This window comes from Coregonus lavaretus (genome assembly GCF_964263955.1).
Source record: "Coregonus lavaretus genome assembly, chromosome: 25".
Classification (NCBI taxonomy): domain Eukaryota; kingdom Metazoa; phylum Chordata; class Actinopteri; order Salmoniformes; family Salmonidae; genus Coregonus; species Coregonus lavaretus.
The window spans coordinates 44606316-44623791 of record NC_140012.1 but is presented as its reverse complement, the minus strand read 5'-3'; the positions used below and the strand labels follow the sequence as shown (position 1 = coordinate 44623791).

Genomic DNA, 17476 nt, shown 5'->3' with positions numbered 1-17476 from the left:
AGACTTGCAGCTGTAATTGCTGCAAAAGTTGGCTCTACAAAGTATTGACTGTGGGGGGTGAATAGTTATGCACGCTCAAGTTCTGTTTTTTTGTATTATTTAATTGTTTGTTTCACAATAAAAAATATTTTGCATCTTCAAAGTGGTAGGCATATTATGTAAATCAAATGATACAAACCCCCCAAAAATCCATTGGAATTCCAGGTTGTAAGGCAACAAAATAGGAAAAATGCCAAGGGGGTGAATACTTTCGCAAGCCACTGTACCTACATAAGATTGATATATCCCTGTCCCCCATAGAGGTCCACTTAGCTACATCAGATTGATATACCTCTGTCCCCTATAGAGGTCCATTTAGCTACATCAGATTGATATACCTCTGTCCCCTATAGAGGTCCACTTAGCTACATCAGATTGATATACCTCTGTCCCCCCATAGAGGTCCACTTAGCTACATCAGATTGATATACCTCTGTCCCCAATAGAGGTCCACTTAGCTACATCAGATTGATATACCTCTGTCCCCCCATAGAGGTCCACTTAGCTACATCAGATTGATATACCTCTGTCCCCAATAGAGGACCACTTAGCTACATCAGATTGATATACCTCTGTCCCCTATAGAGGACCACTTAGCTACATCAGAATGATATACCTCTGTCCCCTATAGAGGACCACTTAGCTACATCAGATTGATATACCTCTGTCCCCCCATAGAGGTCCACTTAGCTACATCAGATTGATATACCTCTGTCCCCAATAGAGGTCCACTTAGCTACATCAGATTGATATACCTCTGTCCCCCCATAGAGGTCCACTTAGCTACATCAGATTGATATACCTCTGTCCCCCCATAGAGGTCCACTTAGCTACATCAGATTGATATACCTCTGTCCCCAATAGAGGACCACTTAGCTACATCAGATTGATATACCTCTGTCCCCCATAGAGGACCACTTAGCTACATCAGATTGATATACCTCTGTCCCCAATAGAGGTCCATTTAGCTACATCAGATTGATATACCTCTGTCCCCAATAGAGGTCCATTTAGCTACATCAGATTGATATACCTCTGTCCCCCAATAGAGGTCAATTTAGCTACATCAGATTGATATACCTCTGTCCCCCTATAGAGGTCCATTTAGCTACATCAGATTGATATACCTCTGTCCCCTCAATAGAGGTCCATTTAGCTACATCAGATTGATATACCTCTGTCCCCCCAATAGAGGACCACTTAGCTACATCAGATTGATATACCTCTGTCCCCAATAGAGGACCACTTAGCTACATCAGATTGATATACCTCTGTCCCCCATAGAGGACCACTTAGCTACATCAGATTGATATACCTCTGTCCCCCCATAGAGGACCACTTAGCTACATCAGATTGATATACCTCTGTCCCCAATAGAGGTCCATTTAGCTACATCAGATTGATATACCTCTGTCCCCAATAGAGGTCCATTTAGCTACATCAGATTGATATACCTCTGTCCTCAATAGAGGTCCACTTAGCTACATCAGATTGATATACCTCTGTCCCCCATAGAGGTCCATTTAGCTACATCAGATTGATATACCTCTGTCCCCCATAGAGGACCACTAAGCTACATCAGATTGATATACCTCTGTCCCCCCATAGAGGTCCACTTAGCTACATCAGATTGATATACCTCTGTCCCCCCATAGAGGTCCACTTAGCTACATCAGATTGATATACCTCTGTCCCCAATAGAGGACCACTTAGCTACATCAGATTGATATACAACTGTCCCCCATAGAGGTCCACTTAGCTACATCAGATTGATATACCTCTGTCCCCCATAGAGGTCCACTTAGCTACATCAGATTGATATACCTCTGTCCCCCCATAGAGGACCATTTAGCTACATCAGATTGATATACCTCTGTCCCCTATAGAGGTCCATTTAGCTACATCAGATTGATATACCTCTGTCCCCCCATAGAGGACCGTTTAGCTACATCAGATTGATATATTTTCTTCATGTTTATTATTATTATTTAACTCACCTTCTGCACCTGCTTCCTGACTCCCTGTGTCTTCGTTACAAATGGTTCTTTGACGGTTTTATTTCTGTCCAAAATACTACGGCCCTGCTCTGTCTATACAACAGAGAAACCTGAGAAAACATTGCAAAATAATTGCCTCCCTCTTCTTGGTGGACAGAAAAACATTCAGTCCATAGCCTGACAAACACACGCTAGACCCCATTCTGTCCGACAGGAAAACACAGTAGTCTGACGGGGTAGTAAATGGGTCCCTACAACACGGGGCTGAGGCATGTGTCCTCTGTCACATACACACTGAAGGAGCAATTACTCCAGGATTGAACAGACAGGCAGGCAGACAGCTACAAGTAGCCAGCAATCATCCCTCCCTCCATTCTGGGGCTGGCAGAAAATAAAGATCAAAGCAGACCATTTTGTGTTTTTTTTTGTGTGAACGAGACAGAGGCCAGGATCCTGAAAAGGAGAAAGAGGCAGTGTATAGCCGCAGCATTGTATGTTTGCAGTGACCAGTCACGGACAGAGTGTCAGCTCGGCCACATTCTGATGTGGAGGTGTTGGGCGTTAAGAGACCCCCTTTCGGAGCGGTTAGGGCCCAGCCAGAACGCACCCTCCCTGGGACAATATGGGTAAATTAAAGGGAAAGGGTGCCGAGTACGGATAAATTATGAGCAGAAATAACCACAGAACGAGAGATGGTACACTCTGGACCTCACATTGAATTCACTAGACAACCACCTGCCTTATCCATGCAGAATGATCTCTGTGTAGTACCTTTTAGTAGAGGAGGTGCTCTATCTAGTTTAAAGGGCTTTCAGACAAGACAGGTGGAAAGAATGAAACTGACCTTCCCTATAATCAAAAGAAGACTGATTGTACTAAAGATATAAAACATCTGGATTCATCTAAACCAACCCAGAATGTCAATTTTGGTCACGCAATTGCAAGGAACGCATCAAAGCGTACCAACAAAGTCATAAAAAGCTAAATATGGGAGAAGAGTGACAATTAAAACATTTAAAATAAGAATAATGATGCGATCTGCCACCACAGACCTGATGATCAGGATTTGTTGGGCTCTAAACAGGATATGGGGTCATTTAAACACTGCAAGACTCACTCACACACACACACACACACACACACACACACACACACACACACACACACCACACTCAGTCCAACACTTCTAACAACACTTATGAGACTAAATCCATCTGTGGAAATAGACAGTGGAGCCAAGTGAAAACAAATCTCCACTTTCAGCTCCACACCTTTTTTTCTTTATGATATGTTGAGCTCTATTGCGATCCATCACTGGGCTGGTGTTGTTAGGGTTGGAGGTTTCTACTAGAAGTGGATCTGAATCAGTGTTGTTGGGGTTAGAGGTTTCTACTAGACGTGGATCTGAATCAGTGTTATTGGGGTTGGAGGTTTCTAGTAGAAGTGGATCTGAATCAGTGTTATTGGGGTTGGAGGTTTCCACTAGAAGTGGATCTGAATCAGTGTTATTGGGGTTGGAGGTTTCTTCTAGAAGTGGATCTGAATCAGTGTTATTGGGGTTGGAGGTTTCTACTAGAAGTGGATCTGAATCAGTGTTATTGGGGTTGGAGGTTTCTACTAGACGTGGATCTGAATCAGTGTTATTGGGGTTGGAGGTTTCTACTAGAAGTGGATCTGAATCAGTGTTATTGGGGTTGGAGGTTTCTACTAGAAGTGGATCTGAATCAGTGTTATTGGGGTTGGAGGTTTCCACTAGAAGTGGATCTGAATCAGTGTTATTGGGGTTGGAGGTTTCTACTAGAAGTGGATCTGAATCAGTGTTATTGGGGTTGGAGGTTTCTACTAGAAGTGGATCTGAATCAGTGTTATTGGGGTTGGAGGTTTCTACTAGAAGTGGATCTGAATCAGTGTTATTGGGGTTGGAGGTTTCCACTAGAAGTGGATCTGAATCAGTGTTATTGGGGTTGGAGGTTTCTACTAGAAGTGGATCTGAATCAGTGTTATTGGGGTTGGAGGTTTCTACTAGAAGTGGATCTGAATCAGTGTTATTGGGGTTGGAGGTTTCTACTAGAAGTGGATCTGAATCAGTGTTATTGGGGTTGGAGGTTTCCACTAGAAGTGGATCTGAATCAGTGTTATTGGGGTTGGAGGTTTCTACTAGAAGTGGATCTGAATCAGTGTTATTGGGGTTGGAGGTTTCCACTAGAAGTGGATCTGAATCAGTGTTATTGGGGTTGGAGGTTTCTACTAGAAGTGGATCTGAATCAGTGTTATTGGGGTTGGAGGTTTCTACTAGAAGTGGATCTGAATCAGTGTTATTGGGGTTGGAGGTTTCTACTAGAAGTGGATCTGAATCAGTGTTATTGGGGTTGGAGGTTTCTACTAGAAGTGGATCTGAGTCAGTGTTATTGGGGCTGGTGGTTACTTCCGCCAGAGTTACCTATTCAAAGTTGGTCCCTCCTTTGCTGCTATAACAGCCTCCCCTCTTCTGGGAAGGCTTTCCACTAGATGTTGGAACATTGCTGCGGGGACTTGCTTTCATTCAGCCACAAGAGCATTAGTGAGGTTGGGCACCGATGTTGGGCGATTAGGCCTGGCTCGCAGTCGGCGTTCCAATTCATCCCAAAGGTGTTCGATAGGGTTGAGGTCAGGGCTCTGTGCAGGCCAGTCAAGTTCTTCCACATCGATCTCGACAAACCATTTCTGGATGGACCTTGCTTTGTTCACGGGGGCATTGTCATGCTGAAACAGGAAAGGGCCTTCCCCAAACTGTTACCACAAAGTTGCAAGCACAGAATCGTCTAGAATGTCATTGTATGCTATAGCGATAAGATTTCCCTTCCCTGGAACTAAGGGGCCTAGCCTGAACCATGAAAACCAGCCCCAGACCATTATTCCTCCATTATTCGGGCAGGTAGTGTTCTCCTGGCATCCGCCAAACCCAGATTCATCCGTCGGACTGCCAGATGGTGAAGCGTGATTCATCACTCCAGAGAACGCGTTTCCACTGCTCCAGAGTCCAATGGCGGAGAGCTTTACACCACTCCAGCCGACATGTAGCCCGGCTGAAAAGGCTTCACGGCCTCCTCTTTCTAGCATCCTGATGGCTACACAGCCTCCTCTTCCTAGCATCCTGATGGCTACACAGCCTCCTCTTCCTAGCATCCTGATGGCTACACAGCCTCCTCTTCCTAGTATCCTGATGGCTACACGGCCTCCTCTTCCTAGCATCCTGATGGCTTCACGGCCTCCTCTTCCTAGTATCCTGATGGCTACACGGCCTCCTCTTCCTAGCATCCTGATGGCTACACAGCCTCCTCTTCCTAGTATCCTGATGGCTACACGGCCTCCTCTTCCTAGTATCCTGATGGCTACACAGCCTCCTCTTCCTAGTATCCTGATGGCTACACGGCCTCCTCTTCCTAGCATCCTGATGGCTTCACGGCCTCCTCTTCCTAGCATCCTGATGGCTTCACGGCCTCCTCTTCCTAGCATCCTGATGGCTTCACGGCCTCCTCTTCCTAGTATCCTGATGGCTACACGGCCTCCTCTTCCTAGCATCCTGATGGCTACACAGCCTCCTCTTCCTAGTATCCTGATGGCTACACGGCCTCCTCTTCCTAGTATCCTGATGGCTACACAGCCTCCTCTTCCTAGTATCCTGATGGCTACACGGCCTCCTCTTCCTAGTATCCTGATGGCTACACAGCCTCCTCTTCCTAGTATCCTGATGGCTACACGGCCTCCTCTTCCTAGCATCCTGATGGCTTCACGGCCTCCTCTTCCTAGTATCCTGATGGCTTCACGGCCTCCTCTTCCTAGCATCCTGATGGCTTCACGGCCTCCTCTTCCTAGCATCCTGATGGCTACACGGCCTCCTCTTCCTAGCATCCTGGCTAATGTCCAATTGCTGGGGGAAAAAACAGTTGTGAACTCAGAGCAAGGCATCAATCGCAGAGGGACATCAGGGAATGCTGTCTTTTGTTTTTACAGAGACATGGCTAACGGACGTGTTTCCATTTTCCGAATGGCGGCTTCTGGTAAGAGTAGAGGTGTGTACTTCCTCATCAACACTTCCTCATCAACACTTCCTGGTGTACAGAAGTTGAAAACATCTCGATCTCCTGTTCACCCGACCTGGAGTTTGATGCTAAAATGCAGACCCCACTATATGCTGAGGGAATTCACGTGTGTTATTATCACAGCTGTGTACATACCGCCACAAGCTAACACGAAGGTGGCACTCCTCGAACTGTGAGATTATTAGCCAGCAAGAATCCTCTCACCCGGAAGCAGTCTTCATAGTCACCAACACAGAGAATAGTGAGGCACTGGACAGAGGCGGCAGACTCAGCGCTGCAGGATAGTTTTTGAGAATACTGATTGGAATACTGTATGTTCAAAGATTCATCAATACAGGACTCATCCATCAACATTGAGGAATACACATCGTCAATGTGGAAATGTGTTGATGATAATAATAATAATAATAATAATAATAATAATAATAATGATGATGTACCCGCAATAACAATCTGGACATACCCTAACCAAAAACCCTGGACGAACAGAGATATCCGTACAATGCTGAGAGCCTGTACGGCAGCATTCAATGTCAGATGACTCGGTGGTGCGCGGCGCGTACAACGCAAGCAGGTACGAGCTCCTCAAACCCATTAGGGACGCAAAAAGACAACAGAGACTCAAACTTGAATTGATGTTCAACAACTCATCAGACTCGCGTCCCATGTGGCAAGGACTACAGACTACAAAGGCAAATCCAGCTGTGTGGTGCCCACCGAAGCCTCCCTCCCAGACGAGCTCAACACATTCTATGCTCGCTTCGAAGGCGGACGATACCGAGTCATCCAGGAAGACTCTCGCTGCTCCAGGTGACCAGCTGCTTTCACTCTCCAAAGCTGACGTGAGGAAAACTCTCAAGAGTGAATGCTCACAAAGCCGCCGGCCCAGATGGCATCCCTGGCCGCGTCCTCAGAGTGTTTGCTGACCAGCTGGCGGGTGTCTTCTCTGACATCTTCAACCTGCCCCTGTCCCAGGCTGTAATCCCAGTGTTTTCCATTAGCGCCGGCTGTCGGCTATACACCTGATTACAGATTCATTTTCAGCAGGGTTCTTTTTCCACTTAAAATTAACTAGGCTACTTTTCAACCTCACAAACTTTTACAGATGTACAATTGAGAGCATCCTGTCGGGCTGTATCACCGCCTGGTACGGCAACTGCACCGACCCGCAACATGCAGGGCTCTCCAGAGGGTGGTGCGGTCTGCCCAACGCATCACCAGGGGGCAAACGACCCGCCCTCCAGGACACCTACAGCACCCGATGTCACAGAGAGGCCAAAAGGATAATAAAGGACATCAACCACCCGAGCCACGGCCTGTTCACCCCACTATCATCCAGACAACAACCACCCGGGCCACGGCCTGTTCACCCCGCTATCATCCAGAAAACAACCACCCGAGCCACGGCCTGTTCACCCCGCTATCATCCAGACAACAACCACCCGGGCCACGGCCTGTTCACCCCGCTATCATCCAGACAACAACCACCCGAGCCACGGCCTGTTCACCCCGCTATCATCCAGACAACAACCACCCGAGCCACGGCCTGTTCACCCCGCTATCATCAAGACAACAACCACCCAGGCCACGGCCTGTTCACCCCGCTATCATCCAGACAACAACCACCCGGGCCACAGCCTGTTCACCCCGCTATCATCCAGACAACAACCACCCGAGCCACTGTCTGTTCACCCCGCTATCATCCAGACAACAACCACCCGGGCCACGGCCTGTTCACCCCGCTATCATCCAGACAACAACCACCCGGGCCACGGCCTGTTCACCCCGCTATCATCAAGGACATCAACCACCCGGGCCACGGCCTGTTCACCCCGCTATCATCCAGACAACAACCACCCGGGCCACGGCCTGTTCACCCCAATATCATCCAGACAACAACCACCCGGGCCACGGCCTGTTCACCCCGCTATCATCCAGACAACAACCACCCGGGCCACGGCCTGTTCACCCCGCTATCATCCAGACAACAACCACCCGGGCCACGGCCTGTTCACCCCGCTATCATCCAGACAACAACCACCCGGGCCACGACCTGTTCACCCCGCTATCATCCAGAAGGCGAGGTGGATACAAGGGTCTGCCTGAACAAAACAGACACATTTCCCGTCATCAGAGGGGATGAAATGTGATGGATCCGAGTTCAAATGGGGAGACAAAAAGAGATGTAAAGCTGCAGTATAACGATGGTTTAACGGAAGGACTCCAACAGAAGGACTCCAACAGAAGGACTCCAACTGAAGGACTCCAACAGAAGGACTCCAACAGAAGGACTCCAACAGAGGTGAATATAATAGTCATGTGAAGCCAGAAAACCCTCAGAGCAGTGTTAACAGGGTCTGCCTGTGTTACTCTAGGACTACAGACCACACCATTGGGATGTGGCGGGCAGGGTGTGTACCCCCAGGGCTGACCTGACTTCTCTCCCCATCCCCCCAAGGAGGAGACTAGGGTGACAGTGACGAGGCCTGTGATGACAGAGTAGTGCCTGCAGCTAGGGCCTGGAACCCCCGGGGCTATGACGAAGGTGAGTGGACTCTGACCTCCTGACCCCTCTCTCCATCTTCCATTTCACCTCTTCCCACCAGCCTCTCCCAGGGGGGGCTGAGGCTCTTTGACTGCCTCTTTATACTGTATATCAGGGGTACTCGAGTACTATTTGGGAAGGTCCGGTCACGCACGTTTCCTAGGTGGCAAAGGTCCGACTGGATAATGTAATTTACTGGCGTAGTAACAAACCCCCAACCCATGGGGACCCCAAACTGTTCACACCCCTCTTGTTGGCGGAGAGAAAATGTTGCAGTTTTAAAGCTAATTTCCCGCAATTTTGCACATTTTGCACGGGGCAGAGATTATTTTTGCAGTTTTAAAGCTCAGTTCCTGCAATTGTATGCATTCTTCCATGTCTTATGTGGTTTATATGATACCAGGGGTCGAAGCCCGACTGAGTAAAAAAAATGTTATATATAACCCTAAGGACACCCCTGGGATATATATATATATATATATATATATATATATACTATTTTTTTAATTGGGACATGTATTGACCCCGTTCTGGGTCTGGATCCGATCCACCAGTTGAGTAACGGGTCTGTATATCACCAACCCTAAGGACTCAGAATGACCCTCTGGGAATGTGTTCATCCATAATATGTCATGTCGGTTATCCAACTCTGTGGTCAGTTAAATAGACCATTTTCACTTTCCATATCATACCCAATGTGTCACAGAAGCATTTTTTTTTTTTTTACCTTTATTTAACCAGGTAAGCCAGTTGAGAACAAGTTCTCATTTACAACTGCGACCTGGCCAAGATAAAGCAAAGCAGTGCGATTAAAAATAAAAATAAACAACACAGAGTTACATTTCCGGACAGGACTGTGGATCCCATAGAATAGAAGTTACAGGCTTATTCCCGATTTTGATATTGAGCCCTAAACCCAAACACAATAGCCTAAAGAGTTCCTGCAACGTATCCTGCACTGCAGGTTCAGACAGAATATAATAATAATAATAATAAATAGCACTCACCTCTGCAAGCGCTGTATGCTGATCCTGGCTCAAAGTTACATTCCCTTGGCGCAGCGGGCTGCTCCGTAACACCGTGATATGTAAGGTAAGAAGTAGAAGTCCTAAAATCAACAACAGTTCTGCCGCAAATCGAACCATATTTTTGACCTGACCGGTCTTGGGTCCCTGCGGTGTGACAGGGGGTCCTCCGCCAACACCTCCCGCTGCAGACACTCCCAGCTCCGGATCCGCTGCGGGCGAGGAGCCACAACACCACTTAGGAGCCACTTCGGGGTTCAGAATTACAATTTTAAGGGGAAATGGGGGATAGGACATAGAACAGAGTAATCCAGAAAATAAAATCGGTCAAAAGTTTGTATTTGGGATCAGTTAGGTAATGTTAGGTTGATTTTGTTTCTTTTGAATTACATCAGACCAGCCTCGGTGGAGAGCGGTCTTCAAATGTGCCAAAAAGTGAGTGCGGCTTCGATGTATAATAAGGATCACCTTAAGCCAAAGTTAAAGGTCCATTCAGCAAGGTTTCCTTTGGTATCCCTGTGGAATCCCCTTCAACTATGCCTCTTCTATGTTGGCGTGGGATCTCCAAAGTTTTAATTCTCCAAATGCTGTCAGGGCGACTGTGTAAAACTGCCCATGCATGGGTAACGTGATTAAATAACAGCGGGACAATTTTTTTTGCGCACAATTTAGCATGTTATAAGCATGTAGGCTATCGCTTGTTGCACTCCAGGTGGAGTCCTCTCCACGATCAAGAATCTTGGAGCCCAGTTCCAGCCCCGTGTTTCCCCCACCGCATTCTCCACTGTTTACCCGAAGACCTTGGCTCAGCTTTAGAATCAAACCTTCTCGTTCCCTTCTCTCTCTCTCATCTGTTATGCAGCACTCCTTGGTTTGGACACATTATCCCTAATGCATGACATAGGCTATCCTCTATCCAAAAACGTCATTTTGAATTTGCGCAGGGAATGAACGAGATGGTGTGGCTACCTTTCGCACACCATCCAACCGCCAAGAAGTGGATCCCCCCCTTCCCTCCCCCCAAAAATAATATTTTCTAGTTTGAAGAGTCCTCCTTTTCAACCACAACCATAATCCATCCTGTAGTCGCGAATATAGACTTGGTGGTGGTAGTTTTGGGCTGAGTTCCGCGCAGCATAAAACCAGTAGCTATCCAATCCAAGCTCGAAGTGCGTCCCGTTCCTCACGGAGTCCAAATAGTGTTAACCAAACCGCAGCCAGTCCACACTCCTATTCTGGCTGTTTTCTCTCGCAGTGCGCTCCCAGTGTTTATTTATCCGCCCCTCTGCTGGTTCGCTATCAAGTCCCCCTCCCCCTTTCTCTCCCTTTCGCTAGGAGAGATACCGTTTATGTCAAATTGACGTCGAAAGTTGATTTCTGGGGGTATTTTAGCTAACCCTAACTATTTTCCAAACCTGAACTTAATTATCCTAACCTGTTACGTTAATTCTCTCAACCTGCTGCATAAGTTCTAACCGCTACGAAAAGTAACTTCTGACATTAACTGCCACCCTTCTAGTCAAAGGTGGCAAGTCAAATCACCATGCGCGAATCACAAGCAAGTCACCAGGCAACCCGCTCTGTAGCCTCGGTATCTGCACATGTTGCCCGATGTAATTGTATGAACTGAACATATCGACTTCAAACGTGAAAGATGTTACAAATTATACATGATACATTTAAGCTATTAGGCTACATTAGCAAAAATAAATTATGTGGCCAACCTTCAAATATGAAACAAAAACATGCCCAAAGAGTGACCAGGCCTGCTAGGCCATAGTGGGTGACTGAGAGACACTGTTATTTGCATCTGTGTCTATTTCCTGCTGATCTACACACCATCAGGAAAGATGGGTCTGCTTTACACCCCAGCAAGACAAATGGTGTGCGAGAGACTGATCACCTTTTAAGCACTTTGTTTTTTTAAATTGCCCTCTTCAAAGAACCTGATCACTGATCACCAAGTAGGATCTACTTTCAGTTCCCGATAGTGCACTTCCCTAAAACAAATGGTCACTTTAAAGGGCGACTGCACTTCCTGATTGGGCCTTATTTTTCATCAATGCTCATTAAGACTGAAGGCAAACAAGAGTTGTCTTAGGGGTGTGGTTTGATGTGGGTGTTTCTTGGGTGTGTCTTTGCCATTCAATCACAACAAACAAGGCCAGTAGTGATTACAGCGATGTAAGCTTAGCTAGCTTTGCTATAGAGAGAACAGCGTTTTGAAGTTGAGGACTTCTCCCCGACTGACTGACTCGCCATCTCAAGATGGTCAGCTAATTCAGTTCTATGTGTAGGCTAAAGCTTACCGTATGCTTCCCAGCATATATTATGGCAACATTTTGTGATGTTCTTGTTCATTTAGGTCTTTGGCGGGGGGGGAGGGTTCGGCTGTTTGGCACTGTGGTGGATATTTTAATCAATAATGAGGAGAGACGAGGTCAATCACCAATCAGAATATTAACTTTATTAAAAACGTATCGATAAGGGAGCTGGTCACAATACGCACACCAAAGTGGATAGGGTGAGAGCCCAATGAACAGGAAATGCTGACGTCTTATATATTGGACCTAAAAATGCTTAGTCATGGCTGGTTCCACCCCTCCCCGGCAGATCAGGAGCTACCTTGTTTTCTTCTTGTGGCTATGTGTATCGGGGTCATAGCGCACAAACAAGTGATAACGTTAGCTCCGTTATAGCCCACATCTCCACACAGCTGAGCCCTTGGAAGATAGAGAATCTGCAGCCTTGGACACATTGTACTGACAGGTGTCTGGACATCAAAGGTCTACCAGAGGATCCCCCTTCAGAATAGCAGCCAGCCACATGCCATTCCAATAAGTACAGCCTGCACAGAGCTGAGGTTCAAAAGAACATCTAAACACAGGCAGACAGGGAGGGAGACAGACAGACAGGCACAGGGCAAGCAGAGAGGGAGGGAGACAGGCAGGCAGGGAGGGAGGGAGACAGGCAGGCAGGCACAGGGCAAGCAGGGAGGGAGGGAGACAGGAAAGCAGGGAGGGAGACAGGCAGGCAAGCAGGGAGGGAGGGAGACAGGCAGGCAGGCACAGGGCAAGCAGAGAGGGAGGGAGACAGACATGCAGGGAGGGAGGGAGACAGGCAGGCAGGCACAGGGCAAGCAGGGCGGGAGACAGACAGGCAGGCAGGCAGGCAGGGAGGGAGGGAGACAGACAGACAGGCAGGCACAGGGCAAGCAGGGAGGGAGGGAGACAGAAAGACAGCTAGGCAAAGAGGGAGGGAGGGAGGGAGGGAGGGAGGGAGGGAGGGAGGGAGGGAGGGAGGCAGGCAGGCAGGCAGGCAGGCAGGCAGGCAGGCAGGAAGGGAGACAGACAGACAGGCAGGCACAGGGCATGCAGAGAGGGAGGGAGACAGGCAAGCAGGGAGGGAGGGAGACAGGCAAGCAGGGAGGGAGACAAGCAGGCAGGCACAGGGCAATTAGGGAGGGAGGGAGACAGGCAGGCAGACAGACAGACACAGGGCAAGCGGAGAGGGAGGGAGACAGACAGGCAGGCAGACAGACACAGGGCAAGCGGAGAGGGAGGGAGACAGGCAGACAGACACAGGGCAAGCGGAGAGGGAGGGAGACAGGCAGGCAGGCAGACAGACACAGGGCAAGCGGAGAGGGAGGGAGACAGACAGACAGAGCTGCTGGTGGGGCCTGACCCATTAGAGTCTAGCTAGACAGATGTTTCTGAGAGGTAATGTCCCAAATGGCACCCTTTGTAGTGCACTATGTAGTGCACTTATTTTGACCAGGGCCTGAAGGTGCACGCTATGTAGGGAATAGGGTGCCATTTGGGACTCAACCAGGCAGAGCATTGCAGACCATACCGGCCTCTCTCCCTTTCTGTTAATATTGAGTGCCTTTTAAGAGAGTGCTAGTGGTTTGAGGCTGGGAATGTGGAGAGGCTGGGGAGGCTGGACATCTGTTTTCCAGACCTGTTGGAGGGGGCCAGGCTAGCTAACTGACTTGGAGGGGGCCCGGCTAGCTAACTGACTTGGAGGGGGCCCGGCTAGCTAACTGACTTGGAGGGGGCCCGGCTAGCTAACTGACTTGGAGGGGGCCCGGCTAGCTAACTGACTTGGAGGGGGGCCCGGCTAGCTAACTGACTTGGAGGTGGCCCGGCTAGCTAACTGACTTGAAGGTGGCCCGGCTAGCTAACTGACTTGGAGGGGGCCCGGCTAGCTAACTGACTTGGAGGGGGCCCGTCTAGCTAACTGACTTGGAGGGGGCCCGGCTAGCTAACTTACTTGGAGGGGGGCCGGCTAGCTAACTGACTTGAAGGGGGGCCGGCTAGCTAACTGACTTGGAGGGTGGCTGGCTAGCTAACTGACTTGGAAGGGGGCCCGGCTAGCTAACTGACTTGGAGGGGGGCCCGGCTAGCTAACTGACTTGGAGGGGGCCCGGCTAGCTAACTGACTTGGAGGGGGGCCCGGCTAGCTAACTGACTTGGAGGGGGGCCCGGCTAGCTAACTGACTTGGAAGGGGGCCCGGCTAGCTAACTGACTTGGAGGGGGCCCGGCTAGCTAACTGACTTGGAGGGGGGCCCGGCTAGCTAACTGACTTGGAGGTGGCCCGGCTAGCTAACTGACTTGAAGGTGGCCCGGCTAGCTAACTGACTTGGAGGGGGCCCGGCTAGCTAACTGACTTGGAGGGGGCCCGTCTAGCTAACTGACTTGGAGGGGGCCCGGCTAGCTAACTGACTTGGAGGTGGCCCGGCTAGCTAACTGACTTGGAGGTGGCCCGGCTAGCTAACTGAGTTGGAGTGGGCCCGGCTAGCTAACTGACTTGGAGGGGGCCTAGCTAGCTAACTGAGTTGGAGTGGGCCAGGCTAGCTAACTGATGGGAACCAGGCTAAGCTAACTGATGGGAGCAAGGCTAAGCTAACTGATGAGAGCACAGCTAACTGATGGGAACCAGGCTAAGCTAAGTTATGGGAACAAGGCTAAGCTAACAGATGGGAGCCAGGCTAAGCTAACTGATGTTAAAGCCAGCAGGACCTGTCTGAAGCAAAATAGCATTAGATCAGGGCTTGTTCAGTAAGAAGTGTTTGACTAAAGGAGGTTGAAAAGACACCACATCAACCACCAAACAGACTGTACCAGTCTGTGCCTAAAAATGACTGACATATCCGCCTGCTCCCCCTTCTGGAGGAAGAGGAGGAGGAGGAAGTGGAGGAGGAGGATGAGTGTGAGGAGGTGGAGGTGGAGGAAGAAGAGGAGGAGGAGGTCTAGAACAGAGCAGGGCAGGGCAGGCCTTCAGGCTCCAAACATCAGAGATTCTATAGCAATAAGAATGATATCTTCAGAGTTCAATGCTATTGTCATGGTAACTTACAATACACTACTTGGAGAATCCCTGTGGTTCATTCATCCTGTCTGTGGTTCATTGATCCTGTCTGTGGTTCATTCATCCTGTCTGTGGTTCATTCATCCTGTCTGTGGTTCATTCATCCTGTCCGTGGTTCATTCATCCTGTGTGTGGTTCATTCATCCTGTCCGTGGTTCATTCATCCTGTCTGTGGTTCATTCATCCTGTCTGTGGTTCATTCATCCTGTCTGTGGTTCATTCATCCTGTCCGTGGTTCATTCATCCTGTCCGTGGTTCATTCATCCTGTCTGTGGTTCATTCATCCTGTCTGTGGTTCATTCATCCTGTCTGTGGTTCATTCATCCTGTCTGTGGTTCATTCATCCTGTCTGTGGTTCATTCATCCTGTCCGTGGTTAATTCATCCTGTCCGTGGTTCATTCATCCTGTCCGTGGTTCATTCATCCTGTCCGTGGTTCATTCATCCTGTCCGTGGTTCATTCATCCTGTCCGTGGTTCATTCATCCTGTGTGTGGTTCATTCATCCTGTCCGTGGTTCATTCATCCTGTCCGTGGTTCATTCATCCTGTCCGTGGTTCATTCATCCTGTCCGTGGTTCATTCATCCTGTCTGTGGTTCATTCATCCTGTCCGTGGTTCATTCATCCTGTCTGTGGTTCATTCATCCTGTCCGTGGTTCATTCATCCTGTCCGTGGTTCATTCATCCTGTCCGTGGTTCATTCATCCTGTCTGTGGTTCATTCATCCTGTCCGTGGTTCATTCATCCTGTCCGTGGTTCATTCATCCTGTGTGTGGTTCATTCATCCTGTCCGTGGTTCATTCATCCTGTCTGTGGTTCATTCATCCTGTCTGTGGTTCATTCATCCTGTCTGTGGTTCATTCATCCTGTCCGTGGTTCATTCATCCTGTCCGTGGTTCATTCATCCTGTCCGTGGTTCATTCATCCTGCGTGTGGTTCATTCATCCTGTCTGTGGTTCATTCATCCTGTGTGTGGTTCATTCATCCTGTGTGTGGTTCATTCATCCTGTCTGTGGTTCATTGATCCTGTGTGTGGTTCATTGATCCTGTCCGTGGTTCATTCATCCTGTCCGTGGTTCATTCATCCTGTCCGTGGTTCATTCATCCTGTGTGTGGTTCTTTGTGGCTACTGATCAGCGAAACAACTTTCCAGTAAATCTGATATTTCAAGATGAGGACTTTCTGTATATTTTCGGACGGGAGGTTTTTTCTTAGTCTTGGCTATTGCATGTACAGCATCTAGACATACCGAGAAAGTCGCTGAGGATACGGACAGAACAATTCACTGTCTTCCATGTTTACATTAAAACAAGCACGTCTACGGTTAGATACGTCTGTGTTGCCAAACTGCTCTAAACATGGGTGGGTTTGTTTTAAAACCACTTTTATGATAATCATATAGTAACATAATTATGAAGAACTACTATCTATTATAATTAATTGTCTGAAGTAAAAAGAATAACAGAACACACACACACACACACACACACACACACACACACACACACACACACACACACACACACACACACACACACACACACACACACACACACACACACACACACACACACACAATCACACACAGTCAGCAACATGGATCATCATCTAATCTGAGGTAGAACAGGCCCCAGGGTTCCATTATAATCAATGGTAATTACAGTAATCAGTTACTTTTAATGGACTTGGTGTTAGCTTCAATAGGACTTTGTATGGTTTTAGTTTGTGTGTGTGTTTGTGTGTTTGTGTGCTAAGTGTGTGGGCAAGGCCACAGGGTGTAGTGATGCGAATAGCGTAGTAATCAGAGGGGAAGCTGCATGCCTACTTCCCCTCTGCTTACAGCTTGCCGCCGCTGGCTAGCCTTTGCGGTATGCCGGGAAGCAGCTCTGTGCGTAAGCCTTCTCTTGTCTCTCCTTCACCAAGACTCCTATCAGGCTTCCTCGTGGCAACAACAAACGGTAAATAGGTGTCTCTGCTGCCCCAGGCTAAGGATCTCGGAGCTGCTTTGGTTCCCAGAGGTGTGGTGTGCAGGCCCACGTTATGTGGACACACCCTGGCATCGACCTTGTGGGTAAGTCTGAGAAGATAAAAACGCTAGGTGAGCACAACATGACAGAAAAGCAATGTGCTGCCGGGGCCACGACAGGCAAAACTGAAGCTCCGGCAGCCTCCTGCCTGTGTAACTCTGGGTTTCCCCCTTGCCACTGGATTCGACTGTCTCACTAGGCTTGGGAGGTATACCGGAGTGGTTTTTCGAATACAGTCAATACCGTTGAAAGTACTTCTTTAAAGTTTGTCTATACATTTTTTAAGTAAATAACTGCAGTCAACTTGTGCAAAATGTTAGAAGATCAAGCAGACTGCATTAATTTCACCTGTCATTATTTTACATGATGAAGCTTACCGTAGTCCCCCAGA

At 48.5% G+C, this 17476-nt stretch overlaps 1 protein-coding gene across 1 annotated transcript in view; it reads right to left on the bottom strand.

Annotated features, from left to right (window-relative positions):
* Positions 1-10925, bottom strand: part of LOC311101032 (isthmin-1-like) — a 35605-nt gene extending 24680 nt beyond the window's left edge. The window contains exon 1 of the mRNA XM_084142044.1: positions 9671-10925. Coding sequence (XP_083998170.1) covers positions 9671-9985 — 315 coding nt within the window. The 5' untranslated portion in view covers positions 9986-10925. The remainder of the gene's footprint in view (positions 1-9670) is intronic.
* Positions 10926-17476: the final 6551 nt, after the last annotated feature.